The 22,113-nt window shown below is 36.1% G+C and overlaps 1 protein-coding gene across 3 annotated transcripts; it reads left to right on the top strand.

The window, feature by feature from the left end:
* Positions 1-507: 507 nt before the first annotated feature.
* On the top strand, positions 508-3,776 carry LOC108103916 (protein germ cell-less-like). 3 transcript variants are annotated; one of them, XM_041818872.1, is made up of 4 exons: positions 508-667; positions 746-930; positions 1,059-1,293; positions 1,356-3,776. In XM_041818872.1, exon 4 carries the CDS (start codon positions 1,373-1,375, stop codon positions 3,263-3,265), a length of 1,893 nt encoding a protein of 630 aa, XP_041674806.1. In that variant the 5' UTR covers positions 508-667; positions 746-930; positions 1,059-1,293; positions 1,356-1,372; the 3' UTR covers positions 3,266-3,776. The 3 variants fall into 3 exon arrangements, with proteins under 3 accessions (XP_041674806.1, XP_017065153.1, XP_017065155.1); XM_017209664.2 differs by having other exon boundaries at positions 1,032-1,293; XM_017209666.2 differs by lacking the exon at positions 1,356-3,776 and having other exon boundaries at positions 1,032-1,276.
* The last annotated feature ends 18,337 nt before the right edge of the window (positions 3,777-22,113 follow it).

The following is a 22,113-nucleotide window of genomic DNA, read 5'->3' as shown; positions in this document are numbered from 1 at the left end:
CATTATGATCTTGATATCTTCCCCTTCATCATTTTTCACTTTAATTTAATATTGTGGTTGATAAAATGATAAATTTATATTTCGTATATGATTAAATTTTAATCATATTGAGAAAACGTAAACGATCTAGAAAGATATAGCGCGATAAGATAACACAATCTCTCTTTTGGATCCAAGATGCCGCAGTGGGGATTTCATGGGGATTAGGTGTAACATCAAAATTATTCCCAAAATTAGGAGCAATAAACTGATTTTGTTTTGGGGGGAAAAAAATCGAGAAACATTCCATAAAAAAAAGGAAGTAAAACAGATTTGTTGCAACCTCTTGAGGGGTCCGTTCAAGTGCTCTCTGCCAGCGAATTATGACAGATTCCATTTGGAATTGCACCAGCCAGTGGCCGCCCTCATCTCAAGCTCATCTCAACCCCTCTGCCCACGTCTTGTTGGCATTCTTGTTCCCCTCCTTTCTGTTTTCAATTTGCATTTGCTGCAGTTACAGCTTCTCCCATCCTGGACTCGTCTGCAGCTCTGATAAATGATTTCTTTTTAATGCTTCGATGGACTCAACTTAACGGAGCCGTCGCCGTCGCCAGTCTCCAGTCTCCAGTCTCTCCTATCTCTGAATCATCTGGATGAGATGAATGGAGCAGAGGACAGTGAACGGTGGGTAGGTATTCTGGTCCTGGACGTCGCGCTTATTTGTTTATGTTGCACAAAGTAAACAACTAATTTTAATTTGCCGCAGGAGCCGCACAACCACCACGACAACGACGACAACAACGACGACAACAACGACGACAACGACAACGCTGATGATGGCCAAGGATAAGAGCCAGGAATGGGAGCACTCTTGGCTTGTGCAGGAAAGGGAACCAAAAACAAAGACAACGAGGAATGTGAACCAAGTCCAGAGACTGCCCCCAAAGAATGGTAAGATTTCAAAAGAAAGAACACCCCAACCATATGGACCTTAAAATCTAAACAACTTTCTCTTTTTCAATTTGAATCCGATAAAAACAAAACCCTTTAAGCTACAACTCTAATTTCCTAATTTAAAGGTAAACCAAAAAAAAATTTAAAAAAACATCTGGCAACTTTGGTGGGTCTACGAAAACGCCGAAATAGCAAGGCAACCATACAAAATGTGCTCGTCACATTTTTTTCACAATTGACAATTGACAAGCTTCTGGAAAGTTCGGGGACTATAAAACGAGAATTTTTTGCGTTGCATTAACGACTTCAGTTCGAGTGAATTTTTTTTTAAATAAAAACTTAAATTCAAACCTAAAGAAGGTAAAAATTAAAGACTTTAGACATTTGCAACAAGAATAACAAACTCAACAACTTTCTTGCAGAATTTGTGGACAGAACCATGGGTCAGCTGTTGAGTGTTATGAAATCGAATGTAGAGCGGGCTGTACATACCTTGCCCACCAAGCGCAGGTACATCGAGGTGGACAACAGCAACGACAACGACAACGACAACGATAACGACAACGACAACGACAACGACAACGAGGATTCGGATGAAGAGGTTGCAGCAACAACACCACCTCCACCCAAAATCCGAAGGCTCGAGTATGCTTCAAAGTACATATATGAGAAACTATTTTGCGAAGGCAAAGACTCCGATGTGGCCATCGTAGCACTGGGTAAAGTATGGAAACTCCACAAGCTATACCTACGACAGAGCAAATACTTTGATGTAACCTTCAATGGATCGTGGCGCGACTCATATCAAAGCGTTTTGCACTTAAGAATTACCGATCCAAATATTACCCAAAGCAGCTTGAATGCCGTTTTGGGATCGTTGTATTGTTCTGAAATCGATATGAATATGTCGACATTGATCAATATACTGGCGACAGCACGTTTCCTACTCTTGGATGATCTTGTTGAGAGATGCAGCGAGGAGATGATTGATGCCATTGCCCCGGAAACGGGGGCAGCATTACACAATGCCGCCTGTATGTATGAATTGACAGACTTGAAGAGCTTGACCTTTAAATGGCTTCTACTCAACTTAATTATCGTTCATGGGAGTCGACCATATTTGCTAGGACAGATCTCAATTGATCTAATGACTCAACTTGTTTGGCATCCCGATTTGTATATAACCCAGGAGATGGCCCTATATTGTACACTCCGTACATGGATTTATGTGACTTTAAATCCGGATTTTATATCAAAATTAAGCAATGGCAATCAAAGTGAATTAGTCCATATGCTCGAAGTGGATGTCCTTCAGATGAAGTTCTTCACTAGCCGAAAAATGGAATCAGCATTCTTGAACTCATACGAGGGTCGTCAATTTTTGCCCATCTTTCAGAAATTGCGAATACAACATTTGGCCTACGACATTATTAATCTCGAAATAATCGTTAAAGATAATATTTTGCCAAAGGAATGGCTTAGCAATGTCATCCGCAATCATTGGGTAACATGTTTGCGTATCGATCAGGGTATGGGAAATTGCACACCACATGATATGGACTATGCGGATTTCTTGGGAACGAGTATGAGATTTGGGTACCTGATCGACGATCCACATTTTCATTCATGGGTATGGGATGGTTTTCGCTTTGGTATGCATATCAATGTTACCCTAATTAATAAGAGATTAACCATAAGGCGTCTATATCGCGACAATCACAATCACTTTCGCACTCTAAAGCCAAATATGAAGTTTCTAATCCGTACTCGGGTAACCTCGATCAATAATGAGCGTCATGGTCTATTGTCTCAGACAACGGAGGTGGTGATGATAAATCTATATAAGAATCATCCACATAACCTTATGACCTTGCATCCGAATTTAACATTTCCAGTGCTAGTTGGACTTAATATTATGGTTGTGACGCCCGATAGCGGTATTTTGAATGACGATTCAATAATCATTGATGAACGTTTACCCAGCGTTTTTATCGATAATGATCAAAGTGATGATGAAGATGATGACGATAATGTTGCTGATAATGCTGATAATGCTAATAATGCTAATAATGACAACGATGGTGATAATGACGTTAATGGGATTTATGCTGATGAAATGACTGATACTGATGATGATGATGATGATGATGATGACGATGATGTTGTTGATGATAATGATGATTATTATGATATTGCTAATGATATTAGAGGTTTTCAGAATTTTGTTATTAATCAGAACTATCAGGATTTCGATCAAAATGAATTTGATGATAATTATTTGGATGATATTGTTAACCAAAATGACGATGGCATTTATGAATACAATGAGTGAGTGAATATGATAACAATGATAAAGAAGAAGAACCCCTACTAGGGTTACCCCTACTAATAACTAACAAGAACACCCACAACCCACCCAAGGATTCTCCAATTCGCCAAAGACAATCCAAAATAATTAAATTATAAAAAATATGTTTTAAACTAACTTATATGTTTGCCTTAATGAAAATCTACACTCAACATACAAATTTATTTATTCAAATAAATAATATTCAAAAAAACACACAATTACAATTTTAAAAACTTTTCTCATTTCTCATTGAAAAGGATAGGATATCGCTTAGGATCGCTTTGTGTGGCAAGGCAAGCCAGGCAGCTTCTGGTCAAAAAGGTGAAGGCAAGGCAAGGCAACACATTCGCCTGCTCATACACGCACAGCAGTCATAGAAATACCACAAAAACCACAAAATAACCAAAGACATTTCAACATGCATCCAACCACAGCAGTTTTCCCACTCGCCTGGCTTTTCTTTTGTTACATTTTCATAGAGAGAGAGAAAAGGCAGAGAGTGAGAGAGTTTTCATTCTTTCAGCTGGTGGACATATGTAAATATGAATGCAGCAGCAGAGCAATCACAATCACAATCACAATCACAATCATAACAAAAATGCTGCTGCACACACTCAAATTATCCCTAAATAATTTAGAGATCTGTGCGGGCCAACGAGGTGAGTGGGTGGGTGGGTGGTTTGGTTGGTAAGTAAGCTGGTAACTTTTCCTACCTCTCGTGAAAAACCTCTGCTGATTTTGGGTTTGCTTATCTTTCATTTCATGTGTTCATTTTTGGCCCCCAAAAAATGAGTGAGCAGAGTGTGGGACGGAGTAGACGACCACCGACATGAAAGCGGAAGCGGAAGTGCTTACCTCTACACACACACACACAACACACGCCCAAGGGAGTACATGTGGAGGCTGGTATTACAACACTCGCAGAAAAGACATTCTATTTATGTAATATTACTACTTAAATGCTTAACTAACCAAGACTAAATATTAATACATTTTGTATTTATATCTATACTAAAGTTGTGGATCGATTAAAAACCAATTTTAAATTGGGGATTTTATTAAAATTAATGTTGAAATATCATTCATTTTAGGGCCCAGGTTTCCATTATAATTTGGTTCTATGTAAACCCAAAATGCTCTTTGAAGTAAGGAAAGGGAATCACCTTCTTTTGCCTATTCAGCTTTAAAATATGTCCACAGGTGTACACCTACCTACACACCCATCACACACTCGCTTTCAGAATTCGACTTTCCTGCTAAACAAAACAAAAACATGAAATTGGCATTAGCGAGGGCGGATATATAGATATTAATCTATAAACCATTATCGAACCAAACTGATTTATCAGCTAACTGGTAATAGTCTTTCTTGCTAGTTGATAAGAAAACTTCATTTCGATTAGAAAACTTGTAATTTTTCTTTACGAAAATCAATCAAAACTTGATTTGTTAAGCCAAAGATTCCATACCGATTAAGATTTATACTCCTAAATTGAAAACTTAAAGGAAATCTTAAATGATTTTATAATTTCCCAGTTCCGATTGACCCCCCACCCCAAATCAAAACTAAAAGACTTTGAATTATTTATGCTTGTGACTGACTAGTTTATGAACAACTTTTTAGTCTGACCTCGCGCTTGGCTGCGTTTAGTGCAAAAGGCTAATTGAAATTTGCCATTAATAATGCAAAAAGGTCTCGATGAGAAACTTTTTGGGCCACCCCACTCCACCCACACACTTGAGCCACATACATAAGCATAGGTATGTGTAAGGTGTGTGTGCGTGTGCTGCCATTTTAAATATTTCAAATATTTGTAACATTTGCGCGGTGACTGCCAGCCAGCCAGCCAGCCAGCCAAGAAACAAAATGCTTTTCCTGGATTTGGTTCTGCCCCGCTGGGGTTGATGCGATGTGGCTGGGGGCTGGGGGATGGGTTTTGAGGGCCACCGCTAGCTCGGCCTTGCCATTTACCGCACGCCAAAAACATCAACATCACCAGAAGCGGTGGCATTGGAGAAGGAGAAGGGACGGACATAGCACATCAAGGTGGAGGAGAAAGTCCTGGAATGAGCACCAGGATGCTTATTTTCTGGTCCGTCAGCCGCCGGTGATGTCGACGTCACAGTCACCGTCACAGTCACCGTCACCGTCACCACATGTAAAAATGTAACTCCTCCTGCTTCGGCAGAGGGTTTTGTTTCTTTTGGAAATTTGTGAATGTGTTTGGTTGTTGTTGTGATTTCGCGAACTGGCTACCGGCAACTTTGTGACTGTCCAAAAAAATAAACCGGGAAATAAATGAACGAGGGTGAAGTGCAGCAAACGGGGTGGGGTTGGGGTGGTGTGGCGTGGGTTTGGTGGCTGAATAAACCAAAGCACAAGCAAGCACATGTTCAAGATGGAATGCTCGAAAATATGTTTCCGAGGGGAACGAAATCCCGAATCCAGTGACAAACTCTGACTGGCTTTCAAGGTGTGAGTGAAGAGACTTTAAAAGTACAGTAAAAATTCGGAAATCTACTGAAAATCTACCAAAATGAAAAATATAAAAAAACATTCAAAACATCACCTTTTCATGGTTTAAAATCTCAATAATGATTCAGAGTTTGTAAATTTATTATAATTAAATTTGAATTTTTACATTTATTAATCTGCAAGTCTACAACTTTTTGGCTTTCTTTCGCAAATTGTTAAACAAAATCTTAAAATCTCCACTGCCTGCCTGCCTTGTCTTTGCTTTATTATTTATTTCCGAGTTACTTTCAATTTTTATTCCATATAATTTTTTTCTCGTTTTCGTTGATTATTTTACGAAACAACAACGGCAAACGGCAGAGACCAGGTCTCCCAGAAACACAGAAAAACCTAGAGGGCGGGGGCGGTTAAAAAAAAAAAAAAAAAAAAAAAGCGTAAAGAAAACAGGAAAATCTCTCGAGGCTACTGAAAACTTCGTTCTCCATTCTCTGGTACAAAACAGCTACGAATCTGTGCTCTCCTGATCCCCTCGATCCTGATGCCCTTACCTTGGCCAGAGAGCCAGGCCCAGTCAGTCGTACGTACACACATTTCTTATGCTGCGCTTCTTGGCTTTCCGCCTTGGCGTCGTCCCAGCGTCGTCCCGGCGTCTTGGTCCCCAGTTGCCCATCGTCCTCAGTCCGTTGGTCCGTTGTTCGTAGTCCGTCCCTTTGTCCCATATTCTCCTTTCCTCCACCCATATTATATCCCTTAACGTTTGCCTTCGCCTTGTCCCTTGTCCCCTTTCCCTTTTCCCTTTTCCCTTTCTCTTTCCCACTACTTGTGCCATTCCTTGGCGGCTTTTCCAACGGCGGCAGTGGTTTAAACACATGAAACAATTATAAAGTTGCCAAGAAATGTAAACCCAAAGAGAAAACAATTTAATTGAATTTAACCAGGGGGTTGTCATATCCTAATGGATTTAAAACAACAACAACAACAACAATAACAACAACAACAACGATAACAGCAGAAGGAGCAGAGCAGCAGGAGTGGGAAACCGCAACTACAACAACCACTACATCAAATACAAATAAAAGCTGCAAGGAAAATCCAACAAGAGGAATATAAAAAAAAAAAAGAAGAAGGAAATTTATATCAAGAATGAAAACAGGCAACGGACTTTGGGAATGCCTGGGGGGTGGGTGACCCAGTGGAGAGGAAACAGGGAATCGATATTGCGGGCAAAATAATTAATATTTTATTGTTTACGGGCGCGGCAGTCATATCAAAGGGGGTTTATTCTAAAAAAAAAAAAAAAAAGAAAACATATTTGTGGGGTGAAGAAAAGTACATTTTTTTCAACCATTTGCCTTTGGCCATGCAGAAGCTTAGATATTCCAGTTAGAAAAAAAAAAGATAAGATTAAGTGTTCCTTTTGATAAGATTTTTAAACTTAAAGTTTTAGGTAATCCCTCTCGAGTGTATAGCATTATAGCATATTCTAAAAGTTAATGTAGTTATAAGCTATGTTTTATCAACATAATATAAGTTAATGTAACTATCAGATATAATCTATAATCCTTAGGAATTAGTTTATTTGATTTAAATTTTTGGCTTAAGAAATAATATCAAATTGACCTTCTTTTAATATACCAAAAATATGCAGTAAGAAGATTAAAAATCAAACTAAAGATAGTATCTAAAAAATCTATACTAGATCACTATTCTAGTTATGCTTACTATACTATTTTAGTACACTATATTACTTAAGTACTTACTTACTTAAGTACTTACTTACTTAAGTACATACTTACTTAAGTACTTACTTAAGTTAACCAGTATTGTATGCCTTCCCTTGTGGATACCTTTGATTCATCCCATCTAGATCTTAACTTAAAATTAAATCTTTTTCTTCTACATTTAACAACTTATTTCTTTGAGTGTCTCGATACCTATCTCCCCCTGCCTTGTAAATAAGCCAAATTTCGGCCTTTTAAATAGCCATAAACTTTCCTTTTGCCCAAAAAGGCGACATTGCATTCTGCGTCTGTTCTGTGCCTTCTCCCCCTATTATCATTGTCGTCCTGCGACTGACAGAAACCTTCCCCTCATCCAAACATCTGCCCCGCCCACTTGCTTGCCGCCTACCAAATAACATGCCGCCACTTTGATTCGGCATTGAAATTGAAATCCGCTTATTTGATGCTGAGAATAAAATCAAAAAAAAAAAAAATAGAAGGCGGAAAAAATAATACAACAAAAAAGAAAAAAAAAAATATTTTCCTAATTTTCGCGCGCGCACGCGACCAAAGAAAAGACAAAACGAGAAAAATCCCAAAGCGGGCAGAGCAAAAGAAAACTGTCAGCGGCAGCAGCAACAGGAGAAAACGCCCCGCGGAGTGGCGTGAAAAGCGTGCGGGTGGGGTGGCTGCTGCTGCTGTTGCTAGCCTGGCTGCCTGACTGGCTGGCTACAGTTGGAATGGAAATGAAAATGAAAATGGAAATGGGACATTTTCTGGCTGCAGTCAGAAGCGCGACTCGACTGTGTTTGGCTTTTGTTTGCCGTTGATTTCCGCTGCTTCCGATTGCTTTGTTGTACTTCCTTTGGCCCTCCTCTTTTTTTTTTTATTTCTTTTATTATTGCCCCAAACGAAGAGGCAAAAGGTGATTTGATAAGACATAGCAAGAGGGGTTTAAAAAAAACGAAGAAAACAAGGCAGGGCAAGAAGGTGAAGTGGCTGGTGGATGTTGGATTGAGGATTGGGCCACTTAGATTGAGAAATTGTTTTGCATTTAACAAACAATGCCTGAAAATGTCACTTTGGGGGGGCAAAATAACTTGGGGGTAGCTCTGCGAAATCGTAATCCCAAATCGTAATTCTATCTAAATATATATATTTATCCATATTTTCCAATCATCTGAATTAGTTTTTAATGAATAATTACTTTAATTATTAGAATAACCACATTGATAGAAAAATCCTTCAACGCCCACAAACGATGGCTGTTTGGAAAATGAGGGAAAAACAACCACCTCATGTGGTAGGTCAGTCAGTCCTCGTAGGTAACAGGGTGAGTAGAAAAATACATTTTCAATCATTTTGTCATACATTATTATTGTTTGCCCAACAGAATTGTAAAATTGATTTATTTATTTATTCCCTTTCACTCTATTTGCTTTCATTTTATTCGATCCCCCCCCTCTCATATATAACATATCTATATGCTATATATTATTATTTCGACTAAATTAATGCTCAACCAACCTAGTGGAAAATCAAATATACCAACAACGCTCCCTGCCAAAATTCAAAAACTGAAACCTAAAAAAAAAAAACGAAATCGAAATCAAAACCAAGCCGAGAATGGTCAAGAATTATTAGCCTTGGGCGTGTTGGTGGAAATGCATTTTCCAAACGCAATGGAAAAAAAGTAAACAGAGAGAAAAGTGGAATAGATAGATAAACCTTATCGCTGTACATTTTTATTATTTCGAATTTTCATTTTCGTTTAAATCAAAATTTCCAACAAACACGATAAAACAAAAAATGCAACTAACTCAGTGGGAAAATTTGATGGCATGGAGGAAATCGTAGAATACTCTTTTTTTTCTGTATTTAAGATTAGAAAGTTATTTTCTAATAAAATTTCTTTGTTAGTTTTTAAAAGCCTTTAAAAACTAAACTTTAACAGCAACTAATTCAGGGCTTAAAATAATATTTTTAAATAAACAAAAACTAACTAACTGCCTTCTATAAAAATCAAACCAACTTCGGTTAAGGTATTCTTAATTTGCATGGAAAATAATTAAAAAATAAACCAACAAACTTTAATCAAATGCATACACATATTTAAATCAAATACGCTGCAGGTTTAATGTGTTAGCATTTTGCCAGGGCAAAACAATAAAATACAATAAATTCGAAACAGACAAACAGTAGTACAGGGTGGGCCATTTAAATTTAACCCATTTGGCAACCCTGTAACTTTTGACAGCGTCGACAGATCGTCAAATGTCATACCACGTTGTAAGCATCAGTCGAAGACAATTGATACCATGGAATAATATACTCCAAAGGAACGTTCAGCTCTACATTGAAAATAAATTCTCAATTGTGTTAACCAAACGTGCAACATTTCTTGCTGAATGGAGGCGTAAATAAGCAAAATTGTCGATTTTATGCCACCGAAAATCCTCAATTAATCGAAGAACAGCCACTTTACGACCAAAAAGTTACAGTTTGGTGCGGTGTTTGCGCGAATATGATCATCGGACCGTATTTTTTCGAAGACAATGATGGAGCCTCGATAACCGTCAATGGTGAGCGTTATCGAGCAATGATAACCGAATTTCTGATGACTATTATTCGTGAAAATGTCATGGATAACTTCTGGTTTCAACAGGACGGGGCAACTTGCCATACAGCTAGAGCAACAATCGATTTATTGCGAACATTGTTCCCTGGGCGGTTGATATCGAAAAGTGGTGATTTTGACTGGCCCCCAAAACATCACCAGATTTGACGGCACCAGACTTTTATTTGTGGGGTTGTTTGAAATCCAAGGTATACGCTAATAAACCAAAAACCTTAAGTCAACTAAAAGACAACATTAGACGTGAAATAGCCGCCATATCGTCTGAAACATTGACCAAAGTCATGGAAAATGCTGAAAAAAGAATGCATTCGGCTGTCAGAGCTAAAGATGCCCATTTAATAATAATTTGTAAAAAATCTCCTTGGACCAAAATAAATGATTTTTTTCCACTTTTTTTTGTTTTTGTTTTAAGAATTAAGTGGGTCAACTTTAAATGGCCCACCCTGTAGTATCTCCATCAATGTTATGTAGAATTTTAAGCATAGTTTAGGTTTAGGGTTAACCCATAATATTACATAAACTAAGCCAACATAGATTAAAAAGGGAAAAAGTAATTAATAATAATAAAGAAGGACAAGCCCTTAAGCTATATTCGTATATTACCCAAAGTAATGATCAGCCATAAATCATTCAATTGACGTTTTTTTTAAACTCTTTGAAAAAAACTCGAAAAATTGATCTACGAATTTAACCATATATGACACTTATTGAAAAATTTCGGCATAGACAGAGAACGACAGACCCAAAACAAAAGAAAATGTAGAAAAGATTTGTTTTTAATCGCATCAGAGGATGCATTTTCCATCACCTACCTACCTAACCCCACCCACCCACTCTTCCTCCTCCCCCCCTAGAACTTCGCTCTGTTGAATTTTACAAACAATTGGCATGTTTTTGGCTTTTTGCTGCTGCTGCTGCTCGGGCGACATGTTTGTTGTTAATTTGTTGCTATTGCCCGGGCTGTCGGCTCTGTTTTTATTATTATTATTATTATTATTTGAATCCAGTGCTTTAGGGATTTAAAATACACAAATACCCACAACACACACACACAGGCATACATCCACATAAAAAGCATTTATTTATGCAAATTTTATTTTATTTGTTTTCAATATTTTGGTAACTTTGTCGCTGATATTTCCGCCATGCAAAATCAACAACAGCCGACAACAAATCCAACAAATCCAGCCAAGTGCCCAAACTGTCAGGCAGCAGCAGCAGCAGCCGCCGAACCAACCCACCTGGCCATGTGCAAATGCGTTTCGTTGAATCATATATGGGATACAGTGCGTGACGGGAGTGTAAATTCATATTTGATTTTATTGAAATTTTACAATTTTTTTCAACTTTAAAATGATTTTAATTCAACTTTTTGAGCTATTTAAATGGCCAGTTTAAGCTGACTTATTAAATGTAACAAAATAAATGTTTTAAAAATCAAGATTTTTGATTAAATTTTAGTTATTTTTTAAGACCAAAAAATTGTATTTTTTACAATCTCAAAATCAGGCAAAAGTCCAAAAACTTCTAGCACCTTAAGGCAGCTTAAATATGGTTTAAAAAACTTAAGACTTTAAAAAATAAAACAGATAAACTTACTAAAAAATATATTAATAATCTATCTCCCTAAAAAATATTAAAAAAGTGATTTAAAAAAACATAAATTTCCCTTCAAAATTTGAGATTTTTCAACAAGAAAAAATGAACGAATTTTCCAATAAATTACTTAAAAATAAAACCACGTCATAACACTCAAGATACGCACTGTATTTGGTTGGATAAAAATATTTATGCACTTGCCATATGTATGCGGATCAGTGTGCATTTGTGTGTGTGTATGTGTGTGTGTGTGTGTGCTTATGGCATCGCATTATTTTGTATTTTAATAATTCAAATATCAATTTGTTGTTACATTAAATATTTAATTTGAACTAAAATGTGTTAAATTCTTTGGGGTATTACGAGCTGAACAAGTCCATTGTATATATATCTATATGTGAGTGTGTGTTTGTGTTTGTGTGGGTGAATGCAAGAGAGAAGGCTAGCATAGAGGAAAGAGACACACACACACACACACACACATATGTCAGACAATTTTTGGTCTGCTTAATTACAGCTTAAAATCTTTGATTAAAAAACCAGCCAAACAACAAATGGACGACAACACAGCAGAGCTGAAATAAATACTGAAACCAAAACCAAAATGCTAATTGCCATCCTTTGCATCTAAAATGCTGGAAAATCTTTGGAATTTTCCACTGAAAAGCCGGTGTCGAAAGATTATCTGAGATATGGGATGGCTGCTTACCAATCAAAGGAGAGAAGTACTTTTCCAAAGGGGAAACCACTAACTGGCAAGCAGAGAATATTTTTAAGTGGGCTTCGCTTTTTCTTGTAACTTTGCTTAGCAGGGAGGAAAGCCTTCAAAGGCAATAAAGGAAATTATTTATATCTCAACAGTTTTCCCAATAGATTTTGCAATTTGTAATTAAACAGTTTTCCTAATCGTAATCATTAAAGTAATATTAAACTAATAGAAAGATTTACATTTCGTACGCATGAAAAACCAGAATGAATGTTGTCACTTACCCCAACTTCCCATATAATTTACGTTGATTATTACGATTGTTTAAATATCAAATATTGTATCTTTAACATCCAATTTCCTTCTACAGATATCATATATTCATTTCACTTTTTCACTTTCACTTTTCACTGGAAAGAAACAAAATTAACATTATTAGAAGTTACAAGGGAAAACATACTTTAGGGTCACTCACCTTAAGGCAACAAGGTACCACGCACATCAATTTTTCTTATGCATATATTCAGATATGCATTTCACGGTTTTTCACTAAAATTAAACATTTAACATTATTAGAATTTATAAAGAAGAAAATACTTAATGGTAACTCACCTTTTCCATGTGATTAAACGCTGATGGTGGTTTTCTACCTTTGGTAGAGTTGAGAAGTTGACTTGTCCCACGGGGCACCGATTCATGGTTCGGCTGATGATGGTTTTTCTAACCCTATACCAGCCTTCGAGTTTAAGAAGACGCTTTCTAAGCCCTAGCTTCCTAACATAATACGTATGCGTAATATTCTGATATTTACATACATTCTTTCGCTTTGCTTTCATAACTCAAACGTTTCCTAAAATATCCTAACATTCTGAGGAAATCAAATACTAATTTTGCTTAATTTGAATAAACCCATAGCTCTGTTCGGGATTCTAACCTATTTTCAAACTGAACTAAGCCACGCCAGCTGATACTATTCAGTGAAAAATGGGCAACCAGTTTATCAGCGTCTTACAATCGAGAACTGAGTTCGATAATCGGCTAAAGTCGATGTTACCGAAGCAAAGATTTCCTTTACGAGTAAATCAGTATACGCAGTACGAACACAGTGCGTATGCGTAATAATCTGCTTTCATAATTGAAACCTAACCACGACAGAGGTTAAAGTGAAGGGTATTTTTTGCATAAATGAAGGAAAATGATCTTAAAACTAGTCTTTCATGGGGATATAGGTTTCCTAGTTTTTGGCACGTAATTGAGAAAAATTTACGTACTGTTTGGATGTCTTTGACAAATATATAGCAATGAAAGAAATATAAAAGGATCACTGACCTTAGTTCTCCATATTATTCAAGGTTCTTACTTTGATGAGATAATTCTTGATGATTGCTGATTATTATTTGATGGGTTGACATCCATTTTTGTTATGATATATATATACAGATATTCATTTCACTTTCACTTTTTCACTGAAAAGAAAGAAAACTAACATTAGAATTTGTAAAGAATCCCATACTTTGGGGTTTCTCACCTTAAGGCAACATCGTACCACGCTCACATGCAGATATCATACATTAATTTCACTTTTTCACTTTCAATTTTCACTAAAAAAAGCATTAATAGTTATTAGAATTTGCAAAGAATCTCATACTCTGGGGTGACTTACCTTAAGGCAACATGGTACCACTCAAAAATGCAGATATCATACATTCATTTCACTTTTTCACTTTCACTTTTCACTGAAATGAAACAAAAATAACATTATTAGAATATATTAAGAATCAAATACTTTATCGTAACTCACCTTATGGCAACATGGTACCACGCTCACATGCAGATATCATACATTCATTTCACTTTATCACTTTCACTTTTCACTGGAAAAAAATATTAAATATTATTAGAATTTATTAAGAAGGAAATACTTTACGGTCACTCACCTTAGGGCAACATGGTACCACGCACATCAATTATTCGTATGCAGATATACACTTCACGTTTTTCACTGACTCACTAACTCAAACATTTCTTAAGAATTCCTTCATTGTGAGGAAATCAAATGCTAATTTGCCTTAATTTTAATAAACCCTTAATTTGGCTATTAAACTTAAAACTATTATTGTACATTTTTTTGATTATCTCAAACAACTTAGTTGCTTGTGTTCCATTTAACCCATGCGAACACAGTGCGGATGCGTAATAATCTGCTCATATTTATATTAATCATACGATCGCTTTCATACCCAAGGTTGGTGCTAATCTTGCCGTTTGCAAGCCAAGCACGAAAAAGGTTAAGGTAAAAGGTATTTTTTGAAAATTTTCTTAGAACTAGTGTTTCATGGGGATATAGGGAATAATATTATTTCAATATGGAGTTTCCTAGTTTTTGGCACGTAATTGAGAAAGATTTACGTACTGTTTGGTTGTCTTTAACAAATATATAGCAATGAAAGAAATAAAAAAAGATCACTGACCTTAGTTCTCCATATTAGTAAAGGTTCTTACTTTGATGAGATAATTCTTGATGATTGCTGATTATTATTTCATTGGTTTACATCCATTTTTGTTATGATATATATATACAGATATTCATTTCACTTTTTCACTTTTCACTGAAAAGAAACAAAATTAATATTAGAATTTGCAAAGAATTTGGGGGGAGTTTGGGGTCACTCACCTTAAGGCAACATGGTACCACTCAGAAATGCAGATATCATACATTAATTTCACTTTCACTTTTCACTGAAAAGGAACAAAATTAACATTATTAGAATATATTAAGAATCAAATACTTTATGGTAACTAACCTTATGGCAACAGGGTACCACGCTCACATGCAGATATCATACATTCATTTCACTTTTTCACTTTCACTTTTCACTGAAAAGAAAAGAATTAACTTTAGAACTTGCAAAGAATCACATACTTTAGAGTCACTCACCTTAAGGCAACATGGTACCACGCACATATGTTTTTCGTATGCAGATACGTTGATACGCATTTCACGTTTTTCAACTGAAAATAAAACATTTAACATTATTAGAATTTATAAAGAAGCAAATACTTTATGGTAACTCACCTTTTCCATGTTATTAAACGCTGATGGTGGTTTTCTACCTTTGGTAGAGTTGAGAAGTTGACTTTTCCCACGGGGCACCGATTCATAGATCGGCTGGTAACATAGCCAAACGGACCCTATACTAGCTTTCTAAGTCCTACATTTCAGTGCATAACATAATACGTATGCGTAATATTCTGATATTTACATACATTCTTTCGCTTTCATAACTCAAACATTTCTTTAAAATTCTTAACATTCTGAGGACCATTTAAAAAAACTTTTAAATTTTGCTAATAAACCTAAAACTATTATTGTACATTCTTTGATTATCTCGGAAAACTGAGTGGCTTGAGTTTCATTTTACCAATTCGTTACAAAAATCACTGACAAATGCATATTAAGAACTGTATTAAAGGAAAAATTACGAACATATTAAATTTAATGCAACTAAATTAGTGATTTCTTTGGAAGGGTAAAACACACCTAGATCTGTTAAGGACTCTTTCCATGATTAATTAATAATTAAAAAAAATAAACTAAACTAAGCCAGCTGCCAGTTGATCTTATTAAGAGGCTTCTTCGCAGGACTCGACGTATCTGTACGATTTTTAAGTCTACCTCTTTGTCTAATTGCCCACTTGACGGCAGCTCCTCTGGCCGGGAGGGACTAGAGGTCAGTTTAGACCTGGTTGCCTGGTTGCTTGAAGGAGATGGAGGGCAGGAGTCATTGAGCGCTTGGCATGTTTGTCGATGATGAGGAGTATGAGCTCCCAGAGAGCCAAGCCGAGCCGAGCAGCAGCAGCAAGTTCAGGTTCATGCCGCATTCACATTCTCGTGAAGCCGTGTATCCACGTTTGTAAGCCAACCTTCCCTACCCTTCTTCCCTACCCTTCTATTCAGTACCCTGAATCCGGGATACTGTATGCTCTATCCACCGAAACCCACTCACTCCCACACACTTTAGAGTGGAGTACACTCTTGGCCAGATGGCTGTTGCCTGGACGACCCAAAACGCATGCAATCAAGTGTAAAATCATAGAATTTTTAATTGATTCCACCGACCCAACGCAACGCAACGCAACGCAACGCTACGCTACGCAGTACGAATCCTCGTCAGGACAAATTCAGGATCCAGTCCTTCCTTCCATCTCGTATCCATTTTTTTTGTTGTTGTCTACTAGTTTTTGTTTTTTCAAGTCTGTTCACTTGGTCCGGCGAACGGACTATTCTAATGGTTCGCTGTCGGAACTGCGGGTGCTTTGTTTTCTCATGCCCTAACAGAGGGTGGGGTATAGCCACTTGGGCTTAATGTTCCTGATCATAGGAAAGTTATATTATATTCCTATGGTATTGCTGCTAAAGAAGCATGGCGACTGACTCTTAAACTTGTTAAGGGATTAGTGTAAAGACAAGTTGTTCTAGTAACTAACTTCCTAAACTAAACTTTAACTAGTTAAGTTTCAATATTTTCACAAAAGAAAGAGCATTTCCGCGTTCATAGGAAACTGTCAAACTTGTTTGTTGTTTTCTTTGTTTGGTTAATTGGCAGTTTGTGCTTCGGCCTGAGTTCTGACCCATTGGAAGCGCAAAAGTCTCTGGCAGGATCTTCTTACCCTTACTTATCTTTAACCACCTGCCTGCCTATCCCATTCCCAATACCCAATGCCAATCCTAGCTCACATTGCCCATTGCCACCTGGTAGTGGGAAACTCAATCGAGTGAGATGACTGGTTGACGTGTCCTCGACTTTGGCATTGCCATGGGCAAGCCCCGCAGGATGCTGGCCTTCACAATCCGCTATAGGACTCTCGTCCTGTCATATGCCATGCCCTTCCGATTGAATTGTCCTGGCTGCTGCTTCTGCTACTACTCCTGCCCTCCAAACTCTTTTGTTGTTCCAATTTTTCCTGGATTTGATTTACATCTTTCATGTCCGCACACCCACTAGGGTGGGGGACAATCGGTTCTTGTTGTGCAAGATATTCCCTGCCTATCCTCGGCTTCCTTCGATATCAGGACAAACATGAGAGCCACTGTACCGTGAAAAATGGGCAAGCAGCTTATCATCGGCTTAGAATCGAGAACTGAGCTCGACAATCGGCTAAAGTCGTTGTTACGCAAGCAAAGATTTTGCTTAAGAGAAAGTATGTATACGCACTGCACACAGTGCGTATGCGTAATAATCTGCTCATATTTATATTAATCATACGATCGCTTTCATAACTAAGGTTGGTGCTTCTTTAAGCCGCATTGCAAGCCAAGCACGAAAGAGATTAAAGTGAAGGGCATTTTTGGCTTAGATGTAGGAAAATGATCTTAAAACTAGTCTTTCATAGGGATATAGGGAATAATATCATTTCAATATAGAGTTTCCTAGTTCTTGGCACGTAATTGAGAAAGATTTACGTACTGTTTGGTTGTCTTTGACAAATATATAGCAATGAAAGAAATATAAAAGGATCACTGACCTTAGTTCTCCACATTATTCAAGGGTCTTACTTTGATGAGATAATTCTTGATGATTGCTGATTATTATTTGATTGGTTTACATCCATTTTTGTTATGATATATATATACAGATATTCATTTCACTTTCACTTTTCACTGAAAAGAAAGAAAGTTAACATTAGAATTTGTAAAGAATCACATACTTTGGGGTCACTTACCTTAAGGCACCATGGTACCACGCTCACATGCAGATATCAACATTCATTTCACTTTTTCACTTTAACTTATCACTGAAAAGAAAAGAATTAACTTTAGAACTTGCAAGGAATCACATAGTTTGGAGTGACTTACCTTATGGCAACATGGTACCACTCAGAAATGCAGATATCAACATTCATTTCACTTTTTCACTTTCACTTTTCACTGAAAAGAAGAGAATTAACATTAGAATTTGAAAGAATGAAATACTTTATGGTAACTCACCTTAAGGCAACATGGTACCACGCTCACATGCAGATATCATACATTCATTTTACTTTTTCACTTTCAATTTTCACTAAAAAAACATTAATAGTTATTAGAATTTGCAAAGAATCTCATACTCTGGGGTGACTCACCTTATGGCAACATGGTACCACTCAAGAATGCAGATATCTTACATTCAAATCACTTTTTCACTTTCACTTTTCACTGAAACAAAAATTAACATTATTAGAATTTACAAGGAAAAACATATTTTAGGGTGACTTACCTTATGGCAACAGGGTACCACGCACATCAATTATTCGTTTGTAGATATGCATTTCACGTTTTTCACTGATTCACTAACTCAAACATTTCTTAAAAATTCCTTCATTATGAGGAAATCAAATGCTTATTTGCCTTCATTTTAACAGACCCTTACTTATACTATTAAACTTAAAACTATTATTGTACATTTTTTTGATTATCTCAAACAACTTAGTGGCATGTGATTCATTTTAGCCATGCGAACACAGTGCGGATGCGTAATAATCTGCTCATATTTATATTAATCATACGATCGCTTTCATGCCTAAGGTTGGTGCTACTCTTGCCGTTTGCAAGCCAAGCACGAAAGAGGTTAAAGTAAAAGGTAATTTTGGAAACTTTTCTTAGAACTAGCCTTTCATGGGGATATAGGGAATAATATCATTTCAATATAGAGTTTCCTAGTTTTTGGCACATAATTGAGAAAGATTTACGTACTGTTTGGATGTCTTTGACAAATATATAGCAATGAAAGAAATATAAAAGGATCACTGACCTTAGTTCTCCATATTAGTCAAGGTTCTTACTTTGATGAGATAATTCTTGATGATTGCTGATTACATTTGATTGGTTTACATGCATTTTTGTTATGATATATATATACAGATATTCATTTCACTTTTTCACTGAAAAGAAAGAAATTAAACATTAGAATTTGCAAAGAATCGCATCCTTTAAGGTCACCCACCTTAAGGCAACATGGTACCACTCAGAAATGCAGATATCTTACATTCATTTCACTTTTTCACTTTCACTTTTCACTGAAAAAAACATGAATAATTATCAGAATTTATAAAGAATGACATACTTTGGGGTCACTTACCTTATGGCAACAGGGTACCACGCTCACATGCAGATATCATACATTCATTTCTCACTTTCACTTTTCACTGAAAAGAAGAAAATTAACATTAAAATTTGCAAAGAATCACATACTTTAGGGTCACTCACCTTAAGGCAACATGGTACCACGCACATCAATTATTCGTTTGCAGATATGCATTTCACGTTTTTCACTGACTCACAAACTCAAACATTTCATAAAAATTCCTTCATTGTGAGGAAATCAAATGCTAATTTGCCTTCATTTTAATAAACCCTTACTTTTACTATTAAACTTAAAACTATTATTGTAAATTTTTTGATTATCTCAAACAACTTAGTTGCTTGTGTTCCATTTAACCCATGCGAACACAGTGCGGATGCGTAATAATCAGCTTATATCTACATATTAATCATACGATCGCTTTCATACCCAAGGTTGGTGCTAATCTTGCCGTTTGCAAGACAAGCACGAAAGAGGTAAAAGTAAACGGTAATTTTGGAAAATTTTCTTAGAACTAGTGTTTCATGGGGATATAGGGAATAATATCATTTCAATATAGAGTTTCCTAGTTTTTGGCACGTAATTGAGAAAGATTTACGTACTGTTTGGATGTCTTTGACAAATATATAGCAATGAAAGAAATATAAAAGGATCACTGACCTTAGTTGTCCATATAAGTCAAGGTTCTTACTTTGATGAGATAATTCTTGATGATTTCTGATTATTATTTGATTGGTTTACATCCATTTTTGTTATGATATATATATACAGATATTAATTTCACTTTTTCACTTTTCACTGAAAAGAAACAAAAATAACATTAGAATTTGCAAAAGAATCACATACTCTGGGGTTACTTACCTTATGGCAACATGGTACCACTCAGAAATGCAGATATCTTACATTCATATCACTTTTTTACTTTCACTTTTCACTGAAAAAGAACAAAATTAACATTATTAGAATATATTAAGAATCAAATACTTTATGGTAACTCACCTTAAGGCAACATGGTACCACGCACATATGTTTTTCGTATGCAGATACGTTGATACGCATTTCACGCTTTTCAACTGAAAATAAAACATTTAACTTTATTAGAATTCATAATGAAACAAATGCATTATGAAAACTCACCTTTTCCATGTGATTAAACGCTGATGATGGTTTTCTACCTTTGGTAGAGTTGAGAAGTTGACTTGTCCCACGGGGCACCGATTCATGGCTCGGCTGATGATGGTTTTTCTAACCCTATACCAGCCTTCGTGTTTGAGAAAACGCTTTCTAAGCCCTAGCTTCCTAACATAATACGTATGCGTAATATTCTGATATTTACATACATTCTTTCGCTTTCATTACTCAAAAATTTCCTAAAATAATCAACATTCTGAGGAAATCAAATACTAATTTTGCTTAATTTGAATAAACCCATAGCTCTGTTCGGGATTCTAACCTATTTTCCATGACAAACTGAACTAAGCCACGCCAGCTGATCCTATTCAGCGGCTTCTTCAGTGAAAAATGGACAACCAGTTTATCAGCGGCTTACAATCGAGAACTGAGTTCGATAATCGGCTAAAATCGATGTTCCCCAGCAAAGATTTCGTTTACGAGTAAATAAGTATACGCAGTACGAACACAGTGCGTATGCGTAATAATCAGCTTATATCTATATATTAATCATACGATCGCTTTCATAATTGAAACCTAACCACGACAGAGGTTAAAGTGAATGGTATTTTTGGCATAAATGAAGGAAAATGATCTTAAAACTAGTCTTTCATGGGGATATAGGGAATAACATCATTTCAATATAGAGTTTCCTAGTTTTTTGCACATAATTGAGAAAGATTTAAGTACTGTTTCGTTGTCTTTAACAAATATATAGCAATGAAAAAAATATAAAAGGATCACTGACCTTAGTTCTCCATATTATTCAAGGTTCTTACTTGGATGAGATAATAGATTTTCCGTACGATTGGTTTACATGCATTTTTCTTATGCAGATATCAGATATTCATTACACTTTTCACTGTAAAGAAAGAAATTAAACATTAGAATTTGCAAAAAATCACATACTTTGGGGTCACTTACCTTAAGGCAACATGGTACCACGCTCACATGCAGATATCAACATTCATTTCACTTTTTCACTTTAACTTATCACTGAAAAGAAAAGAATTAACTTAGAACTTGCAAGTAATCACATAGTTTGGGGTGACTTACCTTATGGCAACATGGTACCACGCACATCAATTATTCGTTTGCAGATATGCATTTCACGTTTTTCACTGACTCACAAACTCAAACATTTCTTAAGAATTCCTTCATTATGAGGAAATCAAATGCTTATTTGCCTTCATTTTAATAGACCCTTAATTTGGCTATCAAACTTAAAACTATTATTGTATATACGAGGTGTGTTCAAAAAGTAAGGTGACTCTTCAAATTTCGCGAATTTCAAATTTTTCGATTATCGAAACCTTTTAGAAGTTATACGAGGTGTGTTCAAAAAGTAAGGTGACTTTTCAAATTTCAAATTTTTCAAATTTTTCGATTATCTTCAGTT

The sequence above is a fragment of the Drosophila eugracilis genome, unplaced genomic scaffold (assembly GCF_018153835.1).
Source record: "Drosophila eugracilis isolate 14026-0451.02 unplaced genomic scaffold, ASM1815383v1 contig_408, whole genome shotgun sequence".
Classification (NCBI taxonomy): domain Eukaryota; kingdom Metazoa; phylum Arthropoda; class Insecta; order Diptera; family Drosophilidae; genus Drosophila; species Drosophila eugracilis.
The sequence above is the reverse complement of the archived record's forward strand: the minus strand, read 5'-3'. Positions and strand labels throughout refer to the sequence as shown.